General features: G+C 38.6%; 2 protein-coding genes across 10 annotated transcripts in view; one reads left to right on the top strand and one right to left on the bottom strand.

Moving 5' to 3' along the window:
• Positions 1 to 25516, top strand: part of LOC122562188 (archaemetzincin-2) — a 111064-nt gene that overhangs the window by 23041 nt on the left and 62507 nt on the right. Inside the window, exons 6-7 of one of the 2 annotated variants that reach the window (XM_043714841.1) lie at positions 680 to 856; positions 9151 to 9320. In XM_043714841.1, coding sequence (XP_043570776.1) covers positions 680 to 856; positions 9151 to 9288 — 315 coding nt within the window. In that variant the 3' untranslated portion in view covers positions 9289 to 9320. Of the gene's footprint in view, positions 1 to 679; positions 857 to 9150; positions 10576 to 25516 lie in introns of those variants that run through there. The other variant, XM_043714840.1, reaches the window with a different exon arrangement.
• LOC122562185 (monocarboxylate transporter 7-like) overlaps positions 22463 to 25516 on the bottom strand; it is a 32324-nt gene continuing 29270 nt past the window's right edge. For all 8 annotated transcript variants that reach the window (XM_043714822.1, XM_043714823.1, XM_043714828.1 and 5 more), the window contains one exon: positions 22463 to 24873. In XM_043714822.1, the coding sequence (XP_043570757.1) occupies positions 24611 to 24873 (263 nt within the window). In that variant the 3' untranslated portion in view covers positions 22463 to 24610. The remainder of the gene's footprint in view (positions 24874 to 25516) is intronic.

Genomic DNA, 25516 nt, shown 5'->3' on the forward strand with positions numbered 1-25516 from the left:
CTGGGGTAATTCATATTGCTCAACTGTTTACTAAATAAATTCTCAATCATGCATCATTTGAAGAGCTTTTGTTTTCTTAACCAAATTGAAAGCTTGATTTAGTTACATGAAACTTCATGAAAGTCTTTGAGTTGAGCAAAGTTTGATAATTATTTCTAGTTATTTTGGTTATTCTATTCACATTCTTTTATCTATGTTTGGGTTAGCGTTATGTCAAGGCTGAGGTGGACTTAAAAGCTTTTGTGGCAGTCTTCAAAGAGTATGATAATTCTTCTGATGCCCTGATCGACATTTATCTTTCAACTGATGTCATGAAAAATAGATAAATTGATCATTTATTTCTTGTGTACTATGTAAATCTCTCTAACTATCCATTCTGAAGCATATTAAATGAAAAGGATGCAATCAATCCAATGGTATCACACAGATAACATTGGATCAGAAATATCATAGTCTGCATTATATTTTTAGGAACTAGAAAATGGCTTCAGAACTTTCTGTAAAAGTGGAAAGATATAGCTTTCAAAAAAAACCTGAAAATATTCATCATTTTTCATATTTAACCATATCCTGGTTCAATTGAAAAACAAACCTTTTTAAAATTGGCTTTGGTAAAATACCTTTCAGGTTGTTAATCACCTTCTTATTTTTTAATTCATAAATCTTGTTGTATTTTTAGACTTTAACGCATGAAATTGGACATATTTTCGGCATGCATCACTGCCAGTGGTTGCAATGTGTAATGCAAGGTTCTAACCATTTAGAGGAGTCTGATCGACGGCCAATTGATCTTTGCCCTATTTGCCTAAGAAAACTGCAGTACGCCATTAACTTTGACATTCAAGAGAGATATAAGGTAAAGTAAAAGTTCCTGATAGTTTTATATTTCTCTGAATTATGGTAAGTTTGAAATAAGTTTTTTTTCATTAATTATAATAATTTAATTTTCACAAAAAAATTGTGCTTGCAGTAATTTTCTGCAAAATATTTCCTAATGGCTAGAGATTGAAAGTAAAGTTCTTTTGAGCTGACAGAACAAAAATGAAGTGATATTCATTGTGGCACAAGTCACAAAATATTTCTAAACATAAATTATGTCACCTCATATGAATTGTATAACTATTCCATGTTGTACCAGCAGATTATGCCACAAAATTAATTCTTGCAATGAGAATCAAATTAGTAGAGTTACTTTCAAAATAAGTTATGCAAAACAAAGGTAAATAGTACTGTAATAAAAATAGAAGATGCTGTAAATCACCTGGTATCAAAACACCCCCATGGAGATAGAAAGAGTTTATGTTTCAAATCAAAGACGTTTCATCAGAGCTGGGAAAATTTAAAAATGCAATGGGGTATTAAGAAAGGGGTAGGTGAGACAAGGACAAAAGGGAAGTTCAATAATAGCGTGGAAGACAAGAAATTTGACGATAGCAGAGTTAGCCTTACAGGGTCAAAGGAAATATTGATTGGGCGGGGAGAGAAATGAAGAAACAAAAGATGTGCCTAGAGCAGGAGTGCTGAAAACAAAAGTAAGAGAAAAACTGAAACGCACAAACAAAAGAAAATAAAATACGGTATGAAATTGTTGAACTCAATGCATTTAGGAGGGTGTAAAGTGCCTAATTGAAAGATGTGGTGCATTTTGTTTAAACTTATGTTGAGCTTCCTGCAGTGGTGCAGCAAGCCAAAGATAGATGTCAGCATGAGAGCAAGGTTGAGAATTAAAATTCACACCATCAGCAGCTCAGTGTCAAGCTGTAGTTTGATCAGAGATAATTCATGAAGCAGCCATATAATCTACACTTGGCATTCCCTGTGTAGAAGAGAGTACACTTTGAACATTGAAAGAAGTGTGTGTCAGTTGCTGCTTCACCTGAAAGGATTGTTTGGGGCCACGGTCATTGAGGATGAGAGGAGATTATAGGAAAAGTATTACATCTCTTATGTTTGCATGGACAGAAACTGTGGGAAGAGGACATGTTTAGAGTTGGCTGTGGAGAGAACCAGTTTATCATGAAGGGGAAGATCCCATTGGAATTCTGTAAGGGCTGGGAAAAGAAAGATGTTTATGGAGGTGGGAGAAATGGTGAAAAATAATCTGTTGAACATAGAGCCTAATGGGTTGGAAGGTGAAGACAAGAAGAACCCTGGGAATTTCCACAGTGAGGGGAAAGAGATGAGTTAGAAGTGCAGGAAATGTTGAAGATACGTTGAGTGTCATATCTGTCCTTGTGGATGAAACCTCCGAACTGCTGGTGTGGAAGGTAACATCATCAGAATAAATGCAATGGAGACTGGAGAATGAAATTGAGTCCTACAGGGTATAGGGCATGAAGGGCTGCAGTCAAGATAGCGCTGGAAGTCAGTGAGCTTATAATAATTGTTGGTTCTGGGTTGTTGCTAGATGTGGAAACAGAAGTCAAGGAAGAGGAGGGAATAATTTGAAGAGGAGAATGTGAAACTGAGCAAAAACTGAAAACTGGAAGCAAAATATATGAAATTTTCCAACTTAGTTGGTTAAATAAGAGCAAAACCGATACATATTGTACTGAAGGGACGTAAACTGCAGTGCCCTTTGGGTCAGGTCAATTATACAGATGGGAGTATTTGAATTTGGAAAGCCGTGCTTTATTAAATTGGAAGCATAGATTGAGTCTCCACAGATCATGAAGGGGCAGAAAGATGAGCAATCATTTGAATTACAGTGACTAGGTAAGACTAGAATTAGGTTAGGGCAGTGTCATTGTGGTGCCCCACAATTGAATTGTTGGAGGAGCTTAGTGCGACAACCAGCATAAAGAAAGATCTTGTTTCAATTGAATAGCTGAGGAGAGATCTGATAAAGGTTTTCAAAGTTATGAGGAATGTGGATAATGTAAATAGAGAAAACTATTTCAATCAGTTGGCAAACTGCAACTATAGGGACTATATTTAAAGTGTTCACTAATGAATTAAAGAAAATATAGTATTTTTACTACCTAGAAGGCTTTTAGGGCATGGAAAACTTTAACATAAACAATGTGGAAATAAAATTAATACTAGCATTGAAGTGGAAGTGAATAAAGATTTTATATTTTTTTAAAGAATATAGGAAGATAACCCCAGAGAATAGGGCTAGATTTTTATTCAGAGCCATGCAGATATTATGGTCAAATTTATTTGCTTTCTGTACCATAAAATTATGAAAGTATGAAATAGGAGCAGAAATAGTCAATTCAGACCCCTCAATCTGCTCTGCAGTTTAATAAAATGATGATTAATAATCTGTTTGTATTAGCGATTTTTGGGAAGATTTGTCGCTCAGGTTGATGATAAGTAAGTTACTAACTTACATACTAATCTGTTTGTATTCCAAATTCCACATCCCAGCTGCCCCTAAAAAGCATTAATTCCCAAGCCTAACAAAAACCAATCTACCTCTGCCTTAAAAATATTCAATGACCCTGCTATCACAACTTTCTCAGGCAGTAAGTTCCAAAGTTGCAAAAACTACTGAGAAAAGAATTTTCTCTTCATTTTGGCCTTAAAAGGGGACACCTAATTTTGAAACAGTGCTCCCTAGTTGTAGAAATTCAACAACTGCAGGAAATTCTGGGGTATTTTCTGTATTTAGGTAGTTTTGTTTCTTTGTCTTTGTGGCGAATTGTATTGAATCAGGACACTTTTATATATTATAAGAAATGTAACAAAAGTAGAAAATCAATTAGAGCAAAAATTACTAAAATGAAATGAACAAATTGATAATACCACCTTTAATAATCATAAAAAAAGTCTGTTTTAATATTTTCTGACTTACCTTTATAATGCATTTTATTAAGAGTATTCTCTTGAATAAAAAGTACAGCAGCATATAAAAGACTGGAAAAAGACTAGAAACTGGTCAGACATCATCTGTGCAGAGGAGGACATTCCACTAGGTTATTCTGATTTTGGGTCATCTCGACTTGAGTCAATTATTTCTACTCCACTGATGCTGCCTGACCTACTACATATTATTTTGTTTTATTTTAGACTTGCAGCACCAGCAATGTTTTTGACTAAAAACAATACATTTTATCAGGAAATAAGATGCATTTGCAAATGGTCACTGTTAATAGCACAATATTTTATATGTAGGATGAGCACTGTAGGCTAAGTTGGAACTTGAATCACCATCTCTTGGGCAAATATTGATTGGGTTGTAGAATTATTTATTCTGTCTTCCTCCCATCCATCACCCTCTTGCGGAGAAAGCTCAGCCAAAGTGAATGTCTAAATGCTTTTGAACGTCCTTTGAAATGAATCCCAGATTGCTTAACAAACATGTCAAGCGAATTGAGAGAATTTTCAAGTCTTGTTGAGGAAGTGAAACCGTTTGGTTTTGTCAGTTGATTTATTGCAGTGACCAGAAGGTTTTTTTTCAAGAACTTTGGCTTACTGAGAACCGGTGGAATAAAATTTAATGAGCTCTGTTAATACTAAGATATGTCTAAAATCACACAACACCAGGTTATTAGATTAGATTTCCTACAGTATGGAATCAGGCCCTTTGGCCCAACAAGTCCACACCGACCCTCCGAAGAGTAACCTACCCGGACCAATTCCCCTATCCTATATTTACCCCTGACTAATGCACCTAACACTATGGGCAATTTAGTAAGGCCAATTCACTTGACCTGCACATCTTTGGATTGTGGGAGGAAACCGGAGCACCCGGAGGAAACCCACGCAGACACAGGGAGAACGTGCAAGCTCCACACAGACAGTCGCCCTGGCCTGGAATCAAACCCGGGTCCATAGCACTGTGAGACAGCAGCGCTAACCATTGAGCCACCGTGCCGCCCCTGTTATAGTCCAACAGGTTTATTTGGAAGCACTAGCTTTCCTAGTGCTGCTCCTTTATCAGGTGGTTGTGGACTATAACTGGTTGTGTGAATTTTAACTTTGTACAACCCAGTCCAACACTGGCACCTCCAAATCATGACTAAGATATGTCAACTTCGAACATGAGGAAATGCTGACTACTCAAAAACGACCTAAGGTATACTTTTTTTTACATGAATATGCATTTGGACAAGGTAGCTAATTCTACATTTCCAACATGTAGAATTAGCTTCCTGAATAATAGTGGAGGAGAGAGACTTAAAATGATTTAAGAAAGATGTGATCTATATGGATTTCAGTAAGGCGTTCAACGAGCATGGGAGACTGGTTAGCAAGGTTAGATGTCATGGAATACAGGGAGAACTAGCCATTTGGATACAGAACTGGCTCAAAGGCAGAAGACAGAGGGTGGTGGTGGTGGATGGTTGTTTTTCAGACTGCAGGCCACAAGGATCGATGTGGGGTCCACTACTTTTCATCATTTATATAAATGATTTGGATGTGAGCATAACAGGTACAGTTAGTAAGTTCATAAGACCATAAGACATAGGAGCAGAAGTAAGGCCATTCGGCCCATCGAGTCCACTCCGCCATTCAATCATGGCTGATGGGCATTTCAACTCCACTTACCCGCATTCTCCCCGTACTACTTAATTCCTTGTGACATCAAGAATTTATCAATTTCTGCCTTGAAGACATTTAGCGTCCCAGCCTCCACTGCACTCTGTGGCAATGAATTCCATAGGCCCACCACTCTCTGGCTGAAGAAATGTCTCCGCATTTCTGTTCTGAATTTACCCCCTCTAATTCTAAGGCTGTGTCCACGGGTCCTGGTCTCCTCGCCTAACGGAAACAATTTCCTAGCATCCACCCTCTCCAAGCCATGTATTATCTTGTAAGTTTCTATTAGATCTCCCCTTAATCTTCTAAACTCCAAGTTTGCAGATGACACCAAAATTGGAGGTGTAGTGGACAGCGAAGAAGGTTACCTCAGATTGCAACAGGATCTTGATCAAATGGACCAATGGGCTGAGAAGTGGCAGATGGAGTTTAATTTCTTGGAGTGCAGGTACATAGCTCCTTGAAAGTGGAGTTGCAGGTAGATAGGATAGTGAAGGTGTTTGGTATGCTTTCCTTTATTAGTCAGAGTATTGAGTACAGGATTTGTGAGGTCATGTTGTGGCTGTACAGGACATTGGTTAGGCCACTTTTGGAATATTGCGTGCAATTCTGGTCTCCTTCCTATCGGAAAGACGTTGTGAAACTTGAAAGGGTTCAGAAAAGATTTACAAGGATTTTGCCAGGGTTGGAGGATTTGGGCTATACGGAGAGTTTGAATAGGCTAGGGCTGTTTTTCCTGGAGTGTCGGAGGCTGAGGGCTGACCTTATAGAAGTTTATAAAATCATATGGGACATGGATAGGATAAATAGACAAAGTCTTTTCCCTCGGGTCGGGGAGTCCAGAACTAGAGGGCATAGATTTAGGGTGAGAGGGGAAAGATATAAAAGAGACCTAAGGGGCAACTTTTTCACGTAGAAAGTGGTATGTGTATGGAATGAGCTACCAGAGGAAGTGGTGAAGGTTAGTATAATAGCAACATTTAAAAGACATCTGGATGGGCATATGAATAGGAAGGGTTTTGAGGGATATGGGCCGGGTGCTGGCAGGTGGGACTAGATTGGGTTGGGATATTTGCTGGGCATGGACTAGTTGGACAGAAGGGTCTGTTTCCATGCTGTACATCTCTATAACTCTAAATAATAATAAAATTATAATCTATAATTACCTTACATAGATCAAATTGAAAAGGTAATGTGGTATTCAGTCAAATGGACTTACAAGGATGTTGCTTGGTGTGGAGGGTTTGAGCAATAGGGAGAGACTGATTACGGGCTTTTTTGGGGCTTTCTTCCTTGGAGTGTCGGAAGCTGAGGGCTGACTTTATAGAGATTTATAAAATCATGAGGGGCATGGATAGGGTGAACAGCCAAGTTTTTTTTCCAGGGTACGGGAGTCCAAAACCAGAGGGTTTATGGTGAGAGGGGAAAGATTTAGAAGGTACCTAAGGGGAAAATCTTTCACGCAGAGGCTGCTGTGTGTGTGGAATGAGCTGCCAGAAGAAGTGGTGGAGGCTGGTACAATTAAAAGATGAAAAAGTATCTGGATGGGTACATGAATAGAAAAGGGTTGGAGGGCAATGGGCCAAATACTGGCAAATGGGACTATGCTAATTCAGGATATCTGGTTGGCATGGATGAGTTGGATCAAAGGGTCTGTTTCCATGCTGTACAACTCTATGACTGTATTGCAGAGGGTAAAAACATCCACAAAACTGTGGGGATGAAGCCACCTCGAAATGTTTCAACATTACCGACAAATTTGTATTGATTTTTGAGAAGATTTGTAGCTCAGATTGAGGTTCAGTTTGTTCGCTGAGCTGGCAGGTTTGTTTTCAGACATTTCATCACCATGCTAGGTCACATCATCAGTGAGCCTCCGGTGAAGTGCTGGTGTTCTGTCCCACTTTCTATTTATGTGTCTTGGTCCTACCAGCTCCATGAACAAATTTACAACCAGATTTGTATTGATATTTGAAACAACTTGGTTGTGTAGGAAAGAGTTATTTAATGTTATGCTGCTCAAAAACTGAAATAATTCTCCAGTTTTTCTTTTGAAATAAGAGCTGCAGGGAAAAAAAAGACTTTTATGTTGGACACAATCAAGGTTATCAATTTGTGGCTGGACGACAATGCTCTGAAGTTGTTGTGCGATTCACCATGCTGAATTAGATATCCCAAAAGAGGGCATGCAGCACTCCACAAAAGTGAGAAGTGTGTGTCTCCATGTATAAATTTGATTGGTTGGCACATTTTCCAATTGCTTTATAAAGTGGCTGTTATTGTCTGATCAAACTTCCTTTGTACACCCACCCTGAGATCCAAGTCCTGAGTTTATTGGAAGGAGCTCAGGAATTGGTTCTCCACTCACCTTTTTGTTTTGTGTGTGTGTGTGTATACACTCACAGCACTTAATGCAGTGTTCCCTGAACCACAGCTTCTAGATCACATTAACTGTTCCTTTGTCTCTTCAAAAATGCATTCCTTGAATTTGGAACCAAATTAAAGATCACTTCAGACCTTTTTCTTCAGCCATTTGTCAATCATATAAAAAAAAGTAGCATTGTTAGAGCAGCCAGATTGAAAGATTTTTATATTTGTTTATTCATTCATGGAATGGTAAAGTTGTCATTTATTGCTCATCATTAATCAGCCTTCAGAAGGTAGTTGTGAGGCATCACTTTAAAACACAATGTTGCTGTCCCAAAGCCACTGTTGTGAAGAAAGCAATTCAAAGCTTATTAAGAAATGGTGGTTCGTGATCAGAGCATTGAATTAGAAGTCCAGATCCAAGCTAATATTTTGGCATAGATTCAAATCCCACAATGAAACTGTGAATTCAATTAATGAACCATGGTCACAAGGTTCAACGTAAAAATTAATTCGTTTAGTCACAAGTTGAAGTCAACAGACATAGCTGAGATGGCTAATGAGAACACGGAATTATAAGAGCGCCGTATCTTCATTATTATGGCAACATTTTTAAGTGCATGCTAGACCAATGATTTCCTTAGAACTCAATAAATGACCTACATAACTCATATATCACATTGCTGACCTTGAGGAATGATTCAGAGCTTCCAGTTCAGCATATCCTTGATAGGAACTATGTCTTGAGAAAATGCTTCGAAAAGAAATACTGATGGTGCTTGTAGTTTCAGAATTATACTTTCTGATGAGAATAACGGATATTAGAATGAGCCACATTGGTTTGTATCAATTGATGAAAAATAATTTATTTTCTCTTTATTCTTTTATGGCACATGACATCACTTAAGGACAGTATTTGTTGTCCAGCTGAGTGGCTTGCAAGGCCAGCTCAGAGTTAAGATTCATGGCTATGAATATGAAATAATATGCAAGTCAGACCAGGTAGGGATATCACGTTTCCTTTCCTAATGGACATGAGTGAACCAGTTGAGTTTTTATGGAAATCAATAATTGTCTCAGATTAATTTCCAGATTGATTAATTGAATTTAAATTTCACCAGTTGTCACGGTGCAATTTTGAACCAATATCCTAAGATCATTAGTTTGGGCCTCCGCAATACTGATCCTGTGATTTTACCAGTGTACCACCATTGTTCCCTGTCTGATGTTTAGTGACTAATTTTGATCAAACTATTCAAAAATGCATGTCTTAATCTCTGCTTTTTTATCTTTCAGGCTATGCTGAGATGGATTGAGGACGATTCTGATCCTGAGTTTTTGGTTGGAACTGTGCTGGTATCTCATAAACCCATGGATGCATTCAAAGACTGGAAAGAATGGTTGCTACGGTGTCTGCAAGTTTTGGAGGAGTGAACTTTAATAAATGCAAGTTACTGATGGCACTGGTGAGGTGTGGGATACTTTTGAGCTCTTTAAAAGAAGTTTTCATTATTCATGAAGTCCAAGCTCTACTAAATCATTAATGATGTGACTAGATACTGAATAAAGAATATTGTATACATTGTGCATGATCTTATAAATTTGCATCCGTGCTTTGTTACAGGAAGTCTCAGAAAATTTGGTGTACGTTTTGATAAAAAAGCAAAGACATTTTTGACATAGTTGTTGAAAATATGCTGTGGATTATGTAAAATTCCTACTTAGGAAAATGAGTGAAGCATATCATTAGGTTGGAAACAGTGAGGACTGCAGATGTGGAAAGTCAGAGTTGATAAAGTGTGGAGCTGGAAAAAAACCCAGCAGGTTTAGCTAATGCTGAGTGGTTGAGAAAACCAATGATTAGGCATAGCACTTACTTAATACATTGATCTTTCAGACTGAGTTACTAAAGTAGTATTATGTTTTTGCTCATCAAAACTGTTGAATGTTGTGGCACATGGCATCAATTTAAAGTTGAGATTATATTGATATTTAGAACCTTGTTTTCTGGGTTTTTGCAGTATGTATGACAGTAGGAAAGAGCAAGTATTTTAGCTTTCTGGATTGCTTTGGTTTACTTGTAATTAGCTGCATTTAGTTTATCCTTCCTTACATGTAAACAAGCAGATTCACAACAGGATTTAAAGCTGGACCGATTACCTAGAAAGTCGACTATGCAATTTCTTCTAAGTACTACACGGCCTCCTAACTTTCCAAAATAGTGGCAAGGAATTGCATATAGTAAGTCCAAAGAAAAAGTATGTTACCCTCCCTGCAAGCAAGCTTTAGGTATTTTACACCTGCAAATAAGGATCCTACTGTTAGCTTGAGGACTCTACTAGAAGATTGATTTTCTTTTCTCCCTAAGGCACTTGGTGTCATTGTGGGAAACTAACCCAACAGAATCCCATTGGGAGAGAAAAAGGTGAAGTGACTTATCTCTGAATGTCTGAATCTCTGACCAAACTCTTGTTTCAAGCCTGCTTGACCATGGCCGAAACTTAGGCGTTCCAGATCTTTTTGTGTTTTATGAGCATGTAAGTGAGTGTGAAATATGTTTTGGGATTTTCACTGTTAATCTTCGCGAGATAATTCTTTTCAAAGATTTGTCATGAACTTTGGTTGCAAAATTTTCTGCTGTTTGCAATTATTATTTTAGTAATGTAATGTGATTACTTCTCTTTATTTTGGGAGATAAATAAATGTTGCAAGTAAGGGTCATAATTCTAGTGCTTGTGGAACTACATCTAGACTATTTTCAAAAATATACTTTCTTACCAAAGACTTGTAAAATTACATTCAGCAACAGTTTAAATTAAGTATTATCACAAGCAAAAAATTTCAATTACTTTTCATGCATCGTATAACACTGAGTGCTTCCATACAATGACAGTGACCTGTTATATTACAAGATGCATTCCATGACAAGAATGCTGCCTGAGTGAAACTAATTTAGATGGCAATACACTTCAATATTTTGATGGAAAATCATCTTTGCTTGCTCCACAATGCTAGGGTGGTACTCCCTGTCATTGCCAACGTTGTTGTAGCCCTGAATGTTGTAAGTGCCTGGCTCATTTCAAGCTGCCACAGGGACTTTTAAATATTATTAGTCAAGTTAGTATTCAAATGTATCAAACAGGTACAAAGACCAGTTTTAATATTTTTTGGACTGTGGACTGAAAATTGGATAAGATGGTGCTTTAAACTGAGGAAACTCTAAGATGATGTTTACAGTTTTTAAAATAAATGATTGGAACACAACATGAGTTGTATCTACAATGTTGCCTAATTCAAGCAGTATGGGAAAATTGTCCCATCTGTGTGTTCATGGCAATCCTGCCCAGCACCAGGCATTTGATTGGCTTTCAATTGAGACCAGTTGTTGTGAGCTCAGTGTAGTAACAATCACTTGGTTACTAGGAAAGTGGCTACATCCCTGTGTGTGGACAATACAAGAAACCTGTGGAGAGAAAGCATCCCTCTTGTGTCTTTCTCTCTCTCTCTCTCTCTCTCTCTCTCTGTCTTTTTCTCTCTCTCAGTTGGTCTCGCTATCTCTCTGTCTGTCTCTCGCTTGCTCTCCCTGTCGAGCTCTTGTAGCTGGCTACCCTTGCTCATCTTTCTCTGTAAGTTGTTCTCTATGCATATCCCCTATTGAAAGGGAAAAGGGGAAAACCACCTCAGAGGCACTGAAGAAACTAATCTTTAGCCAATTAATACAAGACTGAGAATTGCTGTATCTGTGACCTGGCAACATTAGTGAATCAGAAGAAGTTGAAAGAAAGCCAAAAGAAAACAACCGATCAACATCTATAATGTGGGCTGGAGCCTTAACCGTGCTACTCAGAAGATTTTTCCTTCCCCACTCATAATATATATGTCTTGCCTTCTCTTTCTCTGCCAGTTTGTGCGTTTAGAAATTTAAAATAGATACAGTTTAAGTTATGGAATTATAACTCAGAAATGCATGTAATTTTCTTGTTATTGGTTAAAAACAGTTTGATTATAATGAGTTGTTATTTTCTTGTGAATGGACAAAACCCAGTGTGCAGCGGATTGATGACATCCTTTAACCTTGCACCAAAGGAGGCAATGCAGCACCTAGTTTCACATCTGTAGCCACAGAAACACTTGACTGTTCCTTTGACTGTTGAATCATCTACCACTGTGTCACTTCCAGCCTTCTTTTGAACCTCTATACAATTGGGCATCTGTGATGCCATGAACCCAGGCACTGGCTACACTCCCCAGATTAATCATCTCACTCAGCAGTATTCAGAACTAAATACTAATCGGAGAGTAAGATGCATTCAGGAAACTCCTGCACTACCTACCTATTTCTTTTTTTATTTTAATAGCCTATTTCTTTTTGACTGCTGGTAGTCACACATTCTCCTTTTCCCTGCATGCTCTTAATTGTAAAAAGCTGTACTGCAGCTATAAATGTGCTATTCACAAAGCTCTTGGCCTCTCAAATGTATAGCAGGGTCAGCTGTGATGAAGGGCTTTTCGAAACTCGATTTTCCTGCTCCTCGGATGCTGCCTGACCTGCTGTGCTTTTCCAGCACCACTCTAATCTAGACTCAGCATCTGCAGTCCTTGTTTTTACCCTGTATAACAGTGATGCCAGCTGCTGCTCATCTTCCAAAATCCCAGAGCTCGAGCTGCTGTAGCATTCCCTTCACAATCCACATAACCAATTTGTATGTTCTCTAGGTTCGAGCATCAGTGTCTTTTTATTCTGTTAGTTATTAAGTTGTAACTTTGTTACAGCTACTAAAACTGGCTACTTCTAAATAATGTTGATGATGCCAATGATGAGGCAATGGAGTACTGTATGATTTTGTTGCTCTTACTTGGGCTGGGGGTGGGAGGAGACATTGCTTTATAAGCAATTCAGAGAAAGGTCACTTGACTCATCTCTGGGATGAAGGACTTTATCTTAGGAAGGAAGGTTATATCGGTTAGTCCTATGTCCACTGGCGTTCAGGAGAATGAGACCTGATCTTGTTGAAATTTACAAGGTCTTCGGGCGACTATAGACAGATGTCTCTTTTGGTCAACCAAACTAAAACTGGAGGATGTACTTTAAGAATCAGATGCCTCCCTTTTGGACAATTATGAGGAAGTTATTTTTTTCTCTAAAAGGGTAATTAGAGTGTAGAATTCTCTTTCACAGAAGGTTGTGCAGACTGATTTTTAACTTGTTCAACGCTGAGATAGTTAGATTTTAATAGTCATAAGTTATGGGGTGCAGCCAGGAAAGTGGAGTTAAGACCTCAACCAGATTAGCCAGGCTCTTACAGAATGGTGAGCATGCTTAAAAGGCCAAATGGACTATCTCCTGTTCCTACTTCCTATGTTTCTTGTTTTTATAGTTAATTTTTAAAATAAATTTTCAAACTTCCAGGCATTTAGTATCAGTCCTTAAGGAGTAATACTCACCAATCAGTCAACTTAATAGGTTAATTAAGTGTTTAAAAAAACTAAATAATTGACTGTATTATTTGATTCTTAATTTATAATAAACACACATCCCAGTTTTAACACACAATAAATGCATGTCTTTTATACTGTTAGTAAACCTTACAGTAAATGATAAATTATCACAGTCGCAAATAAACTAGGAGTTTTGATAATAAACAAGCAACATATTTACCAATCAAGCAGTTAGCATTTTCCTGTTGTGTTTCATTTTGATTTGTCTCAGAATCTGGTTGCTCCACTCTGAGGTGTACAATCAGGACAGGAAAGCTCATTAACTGGTGCTGACTGTCTCAGGGTCCTCCTTTCACTCACTTGCAGGCCAGATCTAAAAATCCAGATGGAGGGGAGGATCATGGAAGAAGGAATAAATGCATGAGACATCTAATTAAGAAGTAAGGGCATTACTGAGTGAATGAGGATACAGGGTAGGCGTAGAAATAACGGGCACGAGTGAATGTGAGACAGGCTGACTGAGAAGAAGGCAATAGAGAGCGGCTTCACTGAATTTCCTTTCACCAGGGAATAATAGAACAAGATTGAACCTACATGAAACTTTTATTTTTATTATCTTGTTTAATACTTCCATTTCCTTCACCATTGACAGCTGAATTATTAGTCCCTGGATCCCAGTCTAAATTATACATTTAAACCTATCCAAATCTTTCTGTGGCGTACTTCCATTTAACCGTTACCTTTGACTCAGTTTTAACTGTGTTGCTTAATATTTTCCTCATTAGCTCAGTAACTATTCTCCTTGCATCTCTGGATAAATCTTGACATACTTGTGATAGTGCAAAAAAAGAGAAAATGAGTCAGCAGCATGTTTTGCATCTCTCCTGATTTTTATTTCAGTTTAAGCCAGTAAGAGTAAGTCAGGCAGCCGACTCATCATCAGCCTTTTTACTCTGATGGACAAATGTGAGATCTAACCCTGGGGGTTCTTGGGCATTTAACTATATTAAAGTTGCTTTACAAGTACGTAGTATTTGCTGGCATCATTAACTGCCTTCTTTTCTTTGTCCGTCTCCTTCACAACAACTGCCATAAAATCATAAAGTAGTCTCAGCGTAGAAGGAAGCCATTCAGTCCACTCTGCAAGTGTGGACTTTCCTTATAGCCATTCTCTTCAGATGCTTACCCAATTCCCTTTTGAAAGCCTCAATTGAATTTGTCTTCACTGTGCACACTCCAGTAGTACATTCTGGATCCAGCCAGTTATTAATAAGGCTTTCTGAACACCTCTATTAAGTCACTTCTTAATCTTCTGTAAGAACAGCTCCAGCTTGCAATATTTGCATGGAAGTGAAGTGACACATTACTGGAATCATTCTTCTGAAAGTTTTAGATTAGATTAGATTACATTACATTACAGTGTGGAAACAGGCCCTTTGGCCCAACAAGTCCACACCGACCCGCCGAAGCGCAACCCACCCATACCCCTACGTATTACCCCTTACCTAACACTACTGCGAATTTAGCATGGCCAATTCACCTGACCTGCACATCTTTGAACTGTGGGAGGAAACCGGAGCACCTGGAGGTCTCTGGCGCTGTGAGGCAGCAGTGCTAACCACTGTGCTACCGTGCCGCCCACTTCTGCATCCTTTCTAAATGCTTAATTGTAGCTTATCTTGCTTAAAGTGTGGTGCTGTTATTAGACTCAATATCCAAATCAAAATGAAACCAGTCCTTTACAAAGCCTCATTGTAATTTCTTTGCTTTTGTATCTTATGCATCTGCTTATAAATTCCAGAATGTCATATGCCTTTCTAATTGCTTTCTAAACTTCCATTATAATCTTTAACAATTTGCACATGTACAATGTACAAGTCTCTGTCTTGCAGATCCATTAGAATTATATTCTTTCTTTTGCCCCTGCATATTCACTCTATCAAGATGTATTACTTAAGACATTTGGCATTAAATTTCATCTGTGATGTGTCCACTCAGTGTAGCAAATGATCCTCCTGAAGTTTATCACTGTCCTTTTCGGTGTTACAATACTGCTTTTGTGAAATCTGCAAATTTTGAATCGTGTCTTCTGCGCCCAAGACTACGTCATTTATATACCAAGAAAGTCTTTTGTACTGAAATCCTGAGATCTATGTTTCCTCTAATTTCTCCAGCCGCTGCTCAGACCTCGGTGCACTGTACAGCCTGTGGCTGGAGAAATCGAAAGTGAATGCACACCATGCCAATCGTGTGTATCAATCATCGGCACATCTGTACAATTGCACAGCTTAAAGGGGATGTTGCTGGAGATCCTCAAATGCACCTTATTCAGTTCACATAAAGACCCATTCACCACTAATTCTTCCTGTTAATCAACTAACTTTGTATCAATGCTGACCTTAGGCCCATCTGGGTCATGAGAAGTGTCCAAGTGCAGGAAGTATTACCAGCTGTACAAGCTTGAGCAGCAGTTAGAGTCACTGAGGTGCATTTGTAAGTCAGAGAACTACATAGATAGTACTTTCACAGAGGTCACACCATGAGTTAGGGACTTATAAAGCTGTTCATGAGAAACAGATATGCCATGCAGGAGTCCCCAGGCTCACTGGTGAGGTTTTTTATTCTGATGTTACTGAGGCCAATGGATCCTTTGACGAGCTCAAATTGAGCCACTTAAGATTGTGCTACTATGGGTGCCTCAGCTGTACAGGCTGGAAGGAAGAACAGTGGAAGAGCAGTGTTGATCCTTTTGTTAGGGAAACTGGCAGGCATTTCTGCATCTGTTGAGTTGACACCAAAACTTTTTATTGCCTTTTTCATCCTGGGATCAAGGATAGCACATTTTAATTGGGTGAATGTGAATAGTCAGAGCTTGTGGTCCACATTGGTACAAATGACATGGATAGGAAGGGGGATGTGTTCTTGTAGCTTGAATAAAGGGGATAGGCCTTTTAAAATTGTCTAGATTTTGGACAGTATCTAATAACTAGATGATTAGCTAGATTAAGAAATAGGAACAGGAGTGGGCCTTTTGGCCTCTCAAACCTGCCCCATCATTCAACAGGATCATGGTTGATAGGACATTCTTTGTGGCCACTTTCCTGCCCTTTACCTCTAACCCTTGATTCTCCTACTAATCAAGAATCTATCTACATCATTCTTAAATATAATCAAGGAGTCTTCCCCTTGCCATTGCTCTCTATGGCGAGGACTCTCAACCTCCTCATCTCAGTCTTAAATTTGCACCCCTTTATTCTGTGGCTATGCCCTCTGGTCCTAGACACTCCTATCATGGGGGACATCCTCTCAGCATTTACCCTGTCAAGCCCCTTAAGAATCCTGAATGTTTCAACGAGGTCACCTCTCATGCTTCTAAACTCCAGTGAGTAGGATTCATCTTTGGTCATAAGACAAACCGCCATCAGGGATCATCCCAGTGAATCTTTACTGAACTGCCTCCAATGAAATGGTTTGGAGAAGTTGGGACTGTTTTTCTTGGAGAAGAGAAGACTGAGTTTTCAAGAGCATGAGGGATCTGAACAGAGTAGATACAGATTCATTGTTTCCACTCATAAAACAAAAAAGGATCAGAAGGCAAGGTGAGAAACAAGATTTTCACAGACCAAGTAGTTAGGATCTGGAATGCAATATCTGGAAGGGTAATTGAGGCATTCTCGAGGGCATTAGATGATAACCTAATTGAAACAATGTGCAGGGTTTTGGGGAAAAGGCAGAAGATTGACTATTTATTGAAGTTTACGTGACGGCCGCTGAAGCCAAATGGCTGCCTCCTGCACCATAACAATTCTGTGATTATGTCACTGTCCCTTTTATTCAAAAGACTTTAAATTTGTACTCCTCATAGAATCCATACAGTGTGGAAGCAGGCCATTCAACCCACCTTCCTACCCTATCCCTGTAATCCAGCATTTCCCATGGCTAATTCGCCTAGCCTACACATCCCTGGACACTACAATTTAGTATGGCCAATCCACTTAACCTGCACATGTTGGGACTGTGGCAGGAAACCACAGCACGCAGAGGAAACCCATGCAGACACGGGAAGAATGTGCAAATTGCACACACAGAAACATTTCTAAAGCAATAAAATGATAAATTTAATTGAATATTTAAATAAAATGGTCATTACAAAATGCCAAGCATCAGAGCTAATTAATAAAATATATTTGTTCACAAATGGAATGAACGGAACAAAAAAAACAGGTCCCAAGTCCTGATCACCAGTGAAAGGGTTGATAATAGGGCAGAGATAAGGAGTTGGGTTTAACCAACACTAGCCTTGGTTCTCTTCTAATGGGCCATATTCTGAGGTGGTCTTTGTGAAATCCAGAGAAAGTGAGGGTTGGAAACAGGTTGTGTTTCAGTCTGTGTTTTCCCTTCCTGTTTTTTGGATAGGACTTTGGGTTGAGAGGAGACGGAAGATGAGTGGGTGTGAGTCAGACTCACTTTCATTCACCCACTCACTCACTAACTTACAAAGGGCTGGGAGGTTTCATCATTAAAAACAAAAAGGAACTGAGTGGGAAGGCTGTGAAAGTACTAGTTCTCACTTTCTTTTGTCTGATCTCACTTTCATTTGTCCTAGGCTGTGCTCCTGCTTCTTCTGACTCTTCATCTCCATGCCCCAGCAGGGCGTCAACTCTCCCCTCCATAATCACTCTCTGCCAAACAGATCAACCCTCATCACCCTCCTTACTCCAGCAAGACTACTGCCATTTGCCTCCCATTGCACTCTCCCCACCCTGCATTCTGATATTTCCTGTTCCCCCAAACCCCCAGGAGTCCAACTCTCATTCATCTTTCTCCTTTCAGACAAGCCTGTACAGTATCTATCTAAACAGGTTAATTCTAATCTGAACGCTGTCTCAGATCAGTTGTCCAGTGTTCCACCCTGAGCTGTGCCGCGGTTAGTTTCACTTTTGCCCATGAGTCAGAAGGTTGTAAATTCACACAAAGTGCAATACTGAGTGCTGTACTATCAGAGGTGCCACCTTGTCAATGAGAAGTCAAACTGAGCCCTATCTGCCCTTTTCAGGTGGCACTCCTTTGAAGAAGAGCATAAACATTGGAGTCCTAGTTGAAATGTATCCTCCAACATCAAAAACATTACCTGGTGATTATAGAACATACAGTGCAGTACAGGCTGTTCAGCCCTCAATGTTGCACCAACCTGTGAAACCAATCAAAGCCCATCTAACCTACACTATTCCATTCTCGTCCATTTGCTAACCAATGGCCAGTTACATGCCCTTAAAGCTGCCTGTTGCAGGCAGTGTGTTCCACATCCCTACTACTCTCTGAGTAAGGAAACTACCTCTGACATCTGTGCTATATCTATCACCCCTCAATTTAAAGCTATGTCTCCTCATGCTAGCTATCAACATCCGAGGTAAAAGGCTCTCACTGTCCACCCTACCTAATCCTCTGATTATCTTATATGTCTCAATTAAATAATTTCTCAACCTTCTTCTCTCTAATGAAAACAGCCTCAAGTCCTCAGCCTTTCCTCATAAGACCTTCCCTCCATACCAGGCAACACCCTTTCCAAAGCTTCCACATCCTTCCTGTAATGCGGTGACCAGAACTGTACGCAGTATTCCAAGTGTGGCCACACCAGAGTTTTGTACACCTGCAGTGTGACCTCATAGTTCCAAAACTCAATCCCTCTAACAATAAAAGCTAACACACCGTATGCCTTCTTAACAATCCTATCAACCAGGGTGGCAACTTGCAAGGGTCTACATACCTGGACACCAAGATCCCTCAAGCCATCTACACTACCAAGAATCTTACCATTACCCAGTACTCTGCATTCCTGTTACTCCTTCCAAAGTGAATCACCTCACACTTTTCCGAATTAAACTCCATTTGCCACCTCTCAGCCCACAACATCCTTCATCACTATCCACACATCTACTAATCTTAGTGTCATCCGCAGATTTACTAACCCATCCTTCTATGCCCTCATCATTAATAAAAATGACAAACAGCAGTGGTCACAAAACAGATCTTTGCAGTACCCCACTAGTAACTGAACTCCAGGATGAATATTTCTCACCAACTACCACCCTCTGTCTTCTTTCAACTAGCCGATTTCTGATCCAAACTGCTAAATCACCCTCAATCCCATGCCTCCGTATTTTGTGCAATAGCCTACAATGGGGAACCTTATCAAACGCCTTACTGAAATCAAATATACACCACATCAACGCTTTACCCTCATCCACCTGTTTGGTCACCTTCTCAAAGAGCTCAAGGTTTGTGAGGCATGACATACCCTTCACAAAACTGTATTAACTATCCCTAATCAACTAATTCCTTTCTAAATGATTATAGATCTTATCTCTTATAACCCTTTCTAACACTTTACCACAACCAAAGTAAGGCTCACTGATCTGTAATTACCAGGATTGTCTCTACTCTCCTTGAACAAGGGAACAGCATTTGCTATCCTCCACTCTTCTGGCAGTATTCCTGTAGACTTTGATCTTTGTGTTGTCATTGTCAAAGGCTTGGCAATCTCCTCCCTGGCTTCCCAGAAAGTCCGAGGATAAATCTCATCCGGCCCAGGGAACTTAGCTGTTTCTACGCTTTCCAGAATTGGCAACACCACCTCCTTGTGAATCTCAATCACATCCAGTCTAGTAGCCTGTATCTCAGTATTCTCCTTGACAACATTGTCATTTTCTAGTGTGAATACTGACTCAAGGTATTCATTTAGTGCTTCCCCAATCACGCCTGACTCCACATCCTCCCACTACTTTCCTTAATTGGCCCTAATCTTACTCTAGTCATTCTTTTATTGCTGATATACCTTTAGAAAGCCTGAGGGTTTTCCTTGATTCTATCCACTGATGACTTCTCATGTCCCCTCCTGGCTCTTCTTAGCTTTCTTTAGGTCTTCCGGCTAACTTATAACGCTCAAGCACCCTAACTGAGCCATCACATCTCATCCTAACATAAGCCGCCTTCTTCCTCTTGACAAGAGATTCAACTTCCTTAGTAAACCATGGCTCCTTCGCTTGACAACTTTCTCCCTGCCTGATAGGTACATACTTATCAAGGATCCGCAGTAGCTGTTCTTTGAATAAGCACCACATTTCAATTGTGCCCAATCCCTGCAGTTTCCTTCCTCAATCTTATGCATCCTAAATCCTGCCTAATCACATAATTGCCTTTCCCTCAGCTATAACTCTTGCCCTGTGTTATATTCCTATTCCTTTCCATCACGAAAGTAAATGTAACCGAATTGTGGTCACTATCACCAAAGTGCTCACCTACCTCCAAATCTAATACCTGGCCGGGTTCACTACCCAGTACAAAATCTAATGTGGCCTTGCCCCTTGTTGCGCTGTCTACGTACTGTATCAAAAAAAACCCCTCCTGCACACAATGGACTAAAACTGACCTACTTAAAGTATTTAAACTACAGTATTCCCAGTCAATATTTGGAAAGTTAAAGACCTCCATAACAACTACCCTGTCACACTCGTTCCTATCGAAGATCATCTTTGCTATGCTATCCTCTACATCTCTGGAACTATTCGGAGGCTATAGAAAATTCCCAACAGGGTGACCTCCTTTTCTGTTTCTAACCTCAGCCTGCAAACATGATCAGAAACATCATGAACACTGGCACCTGGGAGGCTACACACCAACCATGAGTCTCTCTCGTTCCCAGAGAACCTCCTATCTGTCCCCCTAACTATGGACTAATGATCTGCTCCTCTCTCCCCTTCCCTTCTGAGCAACAATATTGCATTGTTATTTGTGGGAGATAGCTGTATGCAAATTGACTGCTGTGCTTACTACATCACAACAGGGGCAATCTTTCAGAAAGTACTTGATTAGCTAATTAGCTAGAAAATGTTTTGGGATATTCATGTTGCTAAAGGCACTACTTTGTTTATAAATGTAAGCTTTTAAAGTGTTCTATTTAAATTCTTGTTTCCTTGCCTTCAGCACCACCTCAGAATGAATCCATTTTACCCTTTGCTGTTATATCTCCTAACTTGTCCACATATACTCATTGCTCACTTCTCTTGAATGAAATGCGTTGGGATGTTTTTCTCCATTCAATGTGCATTTGTTCTTTAACAAGTTCATTAAACCATCGTACTCTTGAAATTTGAAAAATAATAAATCATAAGTTTTTTAAAAAATAACTTTTAATGAAAATTACAGATATGCAGCAATCTTAAAACATTTAAACTACTTTTAAGTTATTGAGGCTGAACAAATTGAATGTTAGAGAGCATAAGTTACAGTGACCAAAGTTTTGGCAACATTTTGTTTGAACCTAATTTGCTGGTATTTCTTAAACTAGATTGCCTCAATTTGTCATGATTTTAAAAATGTTAGTTGCAGTTTTGTTCAGATGTTCCTTTAGATAGCCTAGTTACATCCTTCAGATTGCTAGTTACCAGTATTTGTTTAATCCTAATAACTTGCATCACAAATCATTCAAGCTTAACATTATATCACCTGAATACTTTTGATACGCTATATGAAATATCTTGTACAGTAAATATACAATTCAGATTATAAACACGCAGTATCAAAATTGGAGTGCAAGAGGTATCAGAACAATTAAGACTATGCCATACATTCTGATTTTTCTTTCTCGAGTGATGAACCTTTCAATGTTTAAACAGAGTTCTGCAATCACTAATTTGGCAGTGATTGCCAATTTTTGGGAATTTAAACAGGTCTTTGATTTTGACATGTAATTTTTTTCTTTTCTGCCAGTAAAATAGAAAAGCCTTTGTCATAAATTTTTCAACCAGTGCAGATGTCATTGATGGAATAAACGAATTAAGATGTAATCATTCAAATTTGTTTAATTGAATCTAAGATAAAGATATTCTGAATCCATTATTTTACCCAGTATATAGCTAGAACTTTAAAAAAATTATGTAATTTTAATAGTTATTGACGCAAGAACCTTTGCTAGTGTGTCATCATTTACAGGGAACATTTTGATGTATTCTGGAACATACTTTACCCCAGTGGCCTTGAGTTTCATGTCTAGAACAGTTGTTAGGGAAAGTTCAAAATCAAAGCCCCATTACTTTTGTGGACCAGTCTCTGGGTGCATGGGGCAAATCCAATAAAGAAATCACATTATGACCAGGTAAAAAGGGAGTCCCTAGAATGAGGTCTTCATGCCAGAATAAAAATCAGTGATTATGTTTTTGTTTTCAATCCCATTTTGTAATCTAACACATTTTCTGCATGATACTTATTTTGCAGTTTAGTTATTTGGAAAGTGTTCACATCAAAGAGTTTAACTGTGCATTTAGTATTAAAGATGAAAAAGACAGTTGTCCACTGTAGTTATTGATGCTTCCTGATCGAACATGTTATACATTATCTGTATCTTTTGTGGTCCCCATAAAATTCACTTTAGTGGTCCCCATAAAGTTTCCTATTACTGGAAGTAATGTCACCCTGTCCTGGCTGGACAGTCAAGATCCCCCTGCAACTGTGTAAATGGGATTTGCTTAATATCATTAGCGTGTATACATATTTGCAGCTGCACAGGGTTAGTCATCTTAGAGAAGGACATTTGTCAAGAGGATCTTAATCTTTTGGTTTACCAATATTCAAATTACATCTGTAGAATTTTGCCTGATTCCTTTTCCACATTTGCTTATAATGCCACGACCTCAATATTATAGCACACAGATGTGAGCCAGAATTCTTCCAACTTGTGCCAAATATTTAAAGCACTCCCACTAATCTTAGATGAGGGAAAATATGACTTAGTGATTGTTTAGCACTGATGTGAACTACTCATTTATAATTTGACTGAATAACCTACATCAGAAACTGTTTTAAAAAAAGATTATAGTAATTCAAATTTAAGTCATTGGCTTTTTTATCTACACACACAGACACAGGGTACTATGTATGATGAATGGCAAGAAAAGTCAGAATTTGCATTATTTTGCTTTTAGGTTGCAGTTCGTTCTTAATACCACAAAGATATCAAATCTACTGCATTTTGAATCCTAACACTATATACGTGATGATTAAGTGAATATGAGGGAGCCTCTTATTTTCTGCATAAGTATTTCCAGTGTAGGTACAATTTTGTTCACCATGTACTCATTTTCTGAAATATCAAAAATGTGCAATCATTAGCACTGTAAACAGTAACTTACTGACAATAACATAGGCCCTATATGTAATGCAGCAAAGGATAACAAAACTTTTTTTTAGATGGGGATGGAAGGAAGGTGAAGAGCTTGCAGAATTCAATATTTAAGGTTTTAAATGTATTTTAAGTCCTAAGAGAAGCACGTGGAATTGATAATCAACGAAAGTAAAGTTGGATTGGTCAGAGAAAGTTTGTGAACCATAAGTTTTTACATGTCAAGGACTCTTCTTGTATCATATCCAGGAGTGAATAAGGAGTGATCAAAGAGTGTCCTAGATATGGTTACAATATTCAAGTTTTTGATGTAATACTGGCTTTAAAAAAATTAGGAGCCAAAAGAGTTGTTTAGAGTGTAGAAGAAACTATTTGAAGAATGAGAAGTCTACAACTAGCATTTTACTTCTGTGTAGAAATTTTAAATCTCTTTAAAACTCAGAAACTTGTATGTGTTTTGCATACTATAGGGTGGTAAAATTGAACTTTACCCCATCTGCATATTAGCTGCATAATGGCTTTCAAGTTTTCATCACCATGCATCCCATAGGTGATAACTGTAAATTGTGGAGAATTAATTTTTTTTTCATTTACGATTACCCCGGTAGACTGAGTTGTGCATTTCCTCCGTCTTCTCCCGACATATCCCCCCACCCCAAAGGTGAAATTAAATGCTCCATTTTAAAATATTTCATTTTGGTCCATCTTGTAGTCTGAGTAAAGAAAGAAATAGTTGATAGACTCAAAAGAAAAATTTTTTTGGAACACAACATTTGATCAGTGGCTTGGACGATTAGGCCAGCATGTCAAATGTTTTTGATCATCATCCTATATAAAGCAAGAATATCAAGGCATATAATTAATTTACCTTGAGAAGAAAACATAAATGTATTCCTGCTTTCAGTTTTTTCATTTTCTGGGCACCTTTAGTTCAGTTCAGCTGTAGCTGTATGTTTCATTAAATAGTAAATGTGAAATATTTGCTTCTTGCAGTATTCCTTGACAAAGTGAATAGGCAATTTGGTCATTGAGAATAGGGAAAGTTGGAGATTAAATATGTGGCCAAGTAGAGGAAACTGGCAGGATAAATCAGGATACCTTTGAAAGGCAAGGTACGCTCGGTGGTGTGTGACTGTTCATTCAGGCAATGTTTTGAAGGTCATCCTGTAAGCTTTCTGGTTTCTTCAGGTCTGTATCTAGGAAGTCTTCGGGCACATCTACTGCACTTCTGAGAGTTTCCTGTGTTGTCTGCTGCTGATCGACCTCTAGAGGTTGTTTTCTCAGACAGAACCCTTTTTTAGATGGCCGAACTAATGCTAGAAAAAAAGCACCTAAACTCAAGCCAATTCCACAAAAGAAGAACGCAGATCCATAATTCTGGCCTGTAACATCAACAAGCCAACCTGAAAGCAAAAAAAAAAGTCAACTTAACCTTTTACACTTAGTATTTTTTCAGTAGTATCGAGATGATTTAAAAACTGGTAAGCTAAACGTTGTCACATTAAATTCAATTTACATAAAATGGAGCAGAAAAATTAGTATATAAATGAAACAGTGATCAGCTTAAGCATTCATGGACTTACTGCAAAATGAGTGCACTGGAGATGAAGTTCTTAGATACAACTTTTCAATTTGCTAATACGATCAGTAATGACTTTCATAGAATTCATAAGCTCCTCAGAGCATCAGTTAGAAGAAACCTTTGGGTTCTAATGGTTGGTTATTGGACGTAAGTTGGAAATTAAAGCCTCGTCCCAGAAAAACTGCCTAATTGGCATTCAAAGGCTTTCTTTAAAGAACCAGAAAGATAGTTACCATTCAACAGCATAACTGAACATTTCTCAGTTCTGAGGAAGGGTCAGTCAACCCGAAACATTAATTCTGATTGCTGTCCACAGATGCTGTCAGACCTGCTGAGCTTTTCTAGCAATTTCTGTTTTTGTTTCTGAACATTTCTTACGCAGTTCATTGCATTGCCTGGAAAGTTTTTAGGCTTTGATTTGTAATAATTGCATATATTTGTAATTGGAGTAAAGGTTTTATAAA

The sequence above is a fragment of the Chiloscyllium plagiosum genome, chromosome 24 (genome assembly GCF_004010195.1).
Source record: "Chiloscyllium plagiosum isolate BGI_BamShark_2017 chromosome 24, ASM401019v2, whole genome shotgun sequence".
NCBI classification, from domain to species: domain Eukaryota; kingdom Metazoa; phylum Chordata; class Chondrichthyes; order Orectolobiformes; family Hemiscylliidae; genus Chiloscyllium; species Chiloscyllium plagiosum.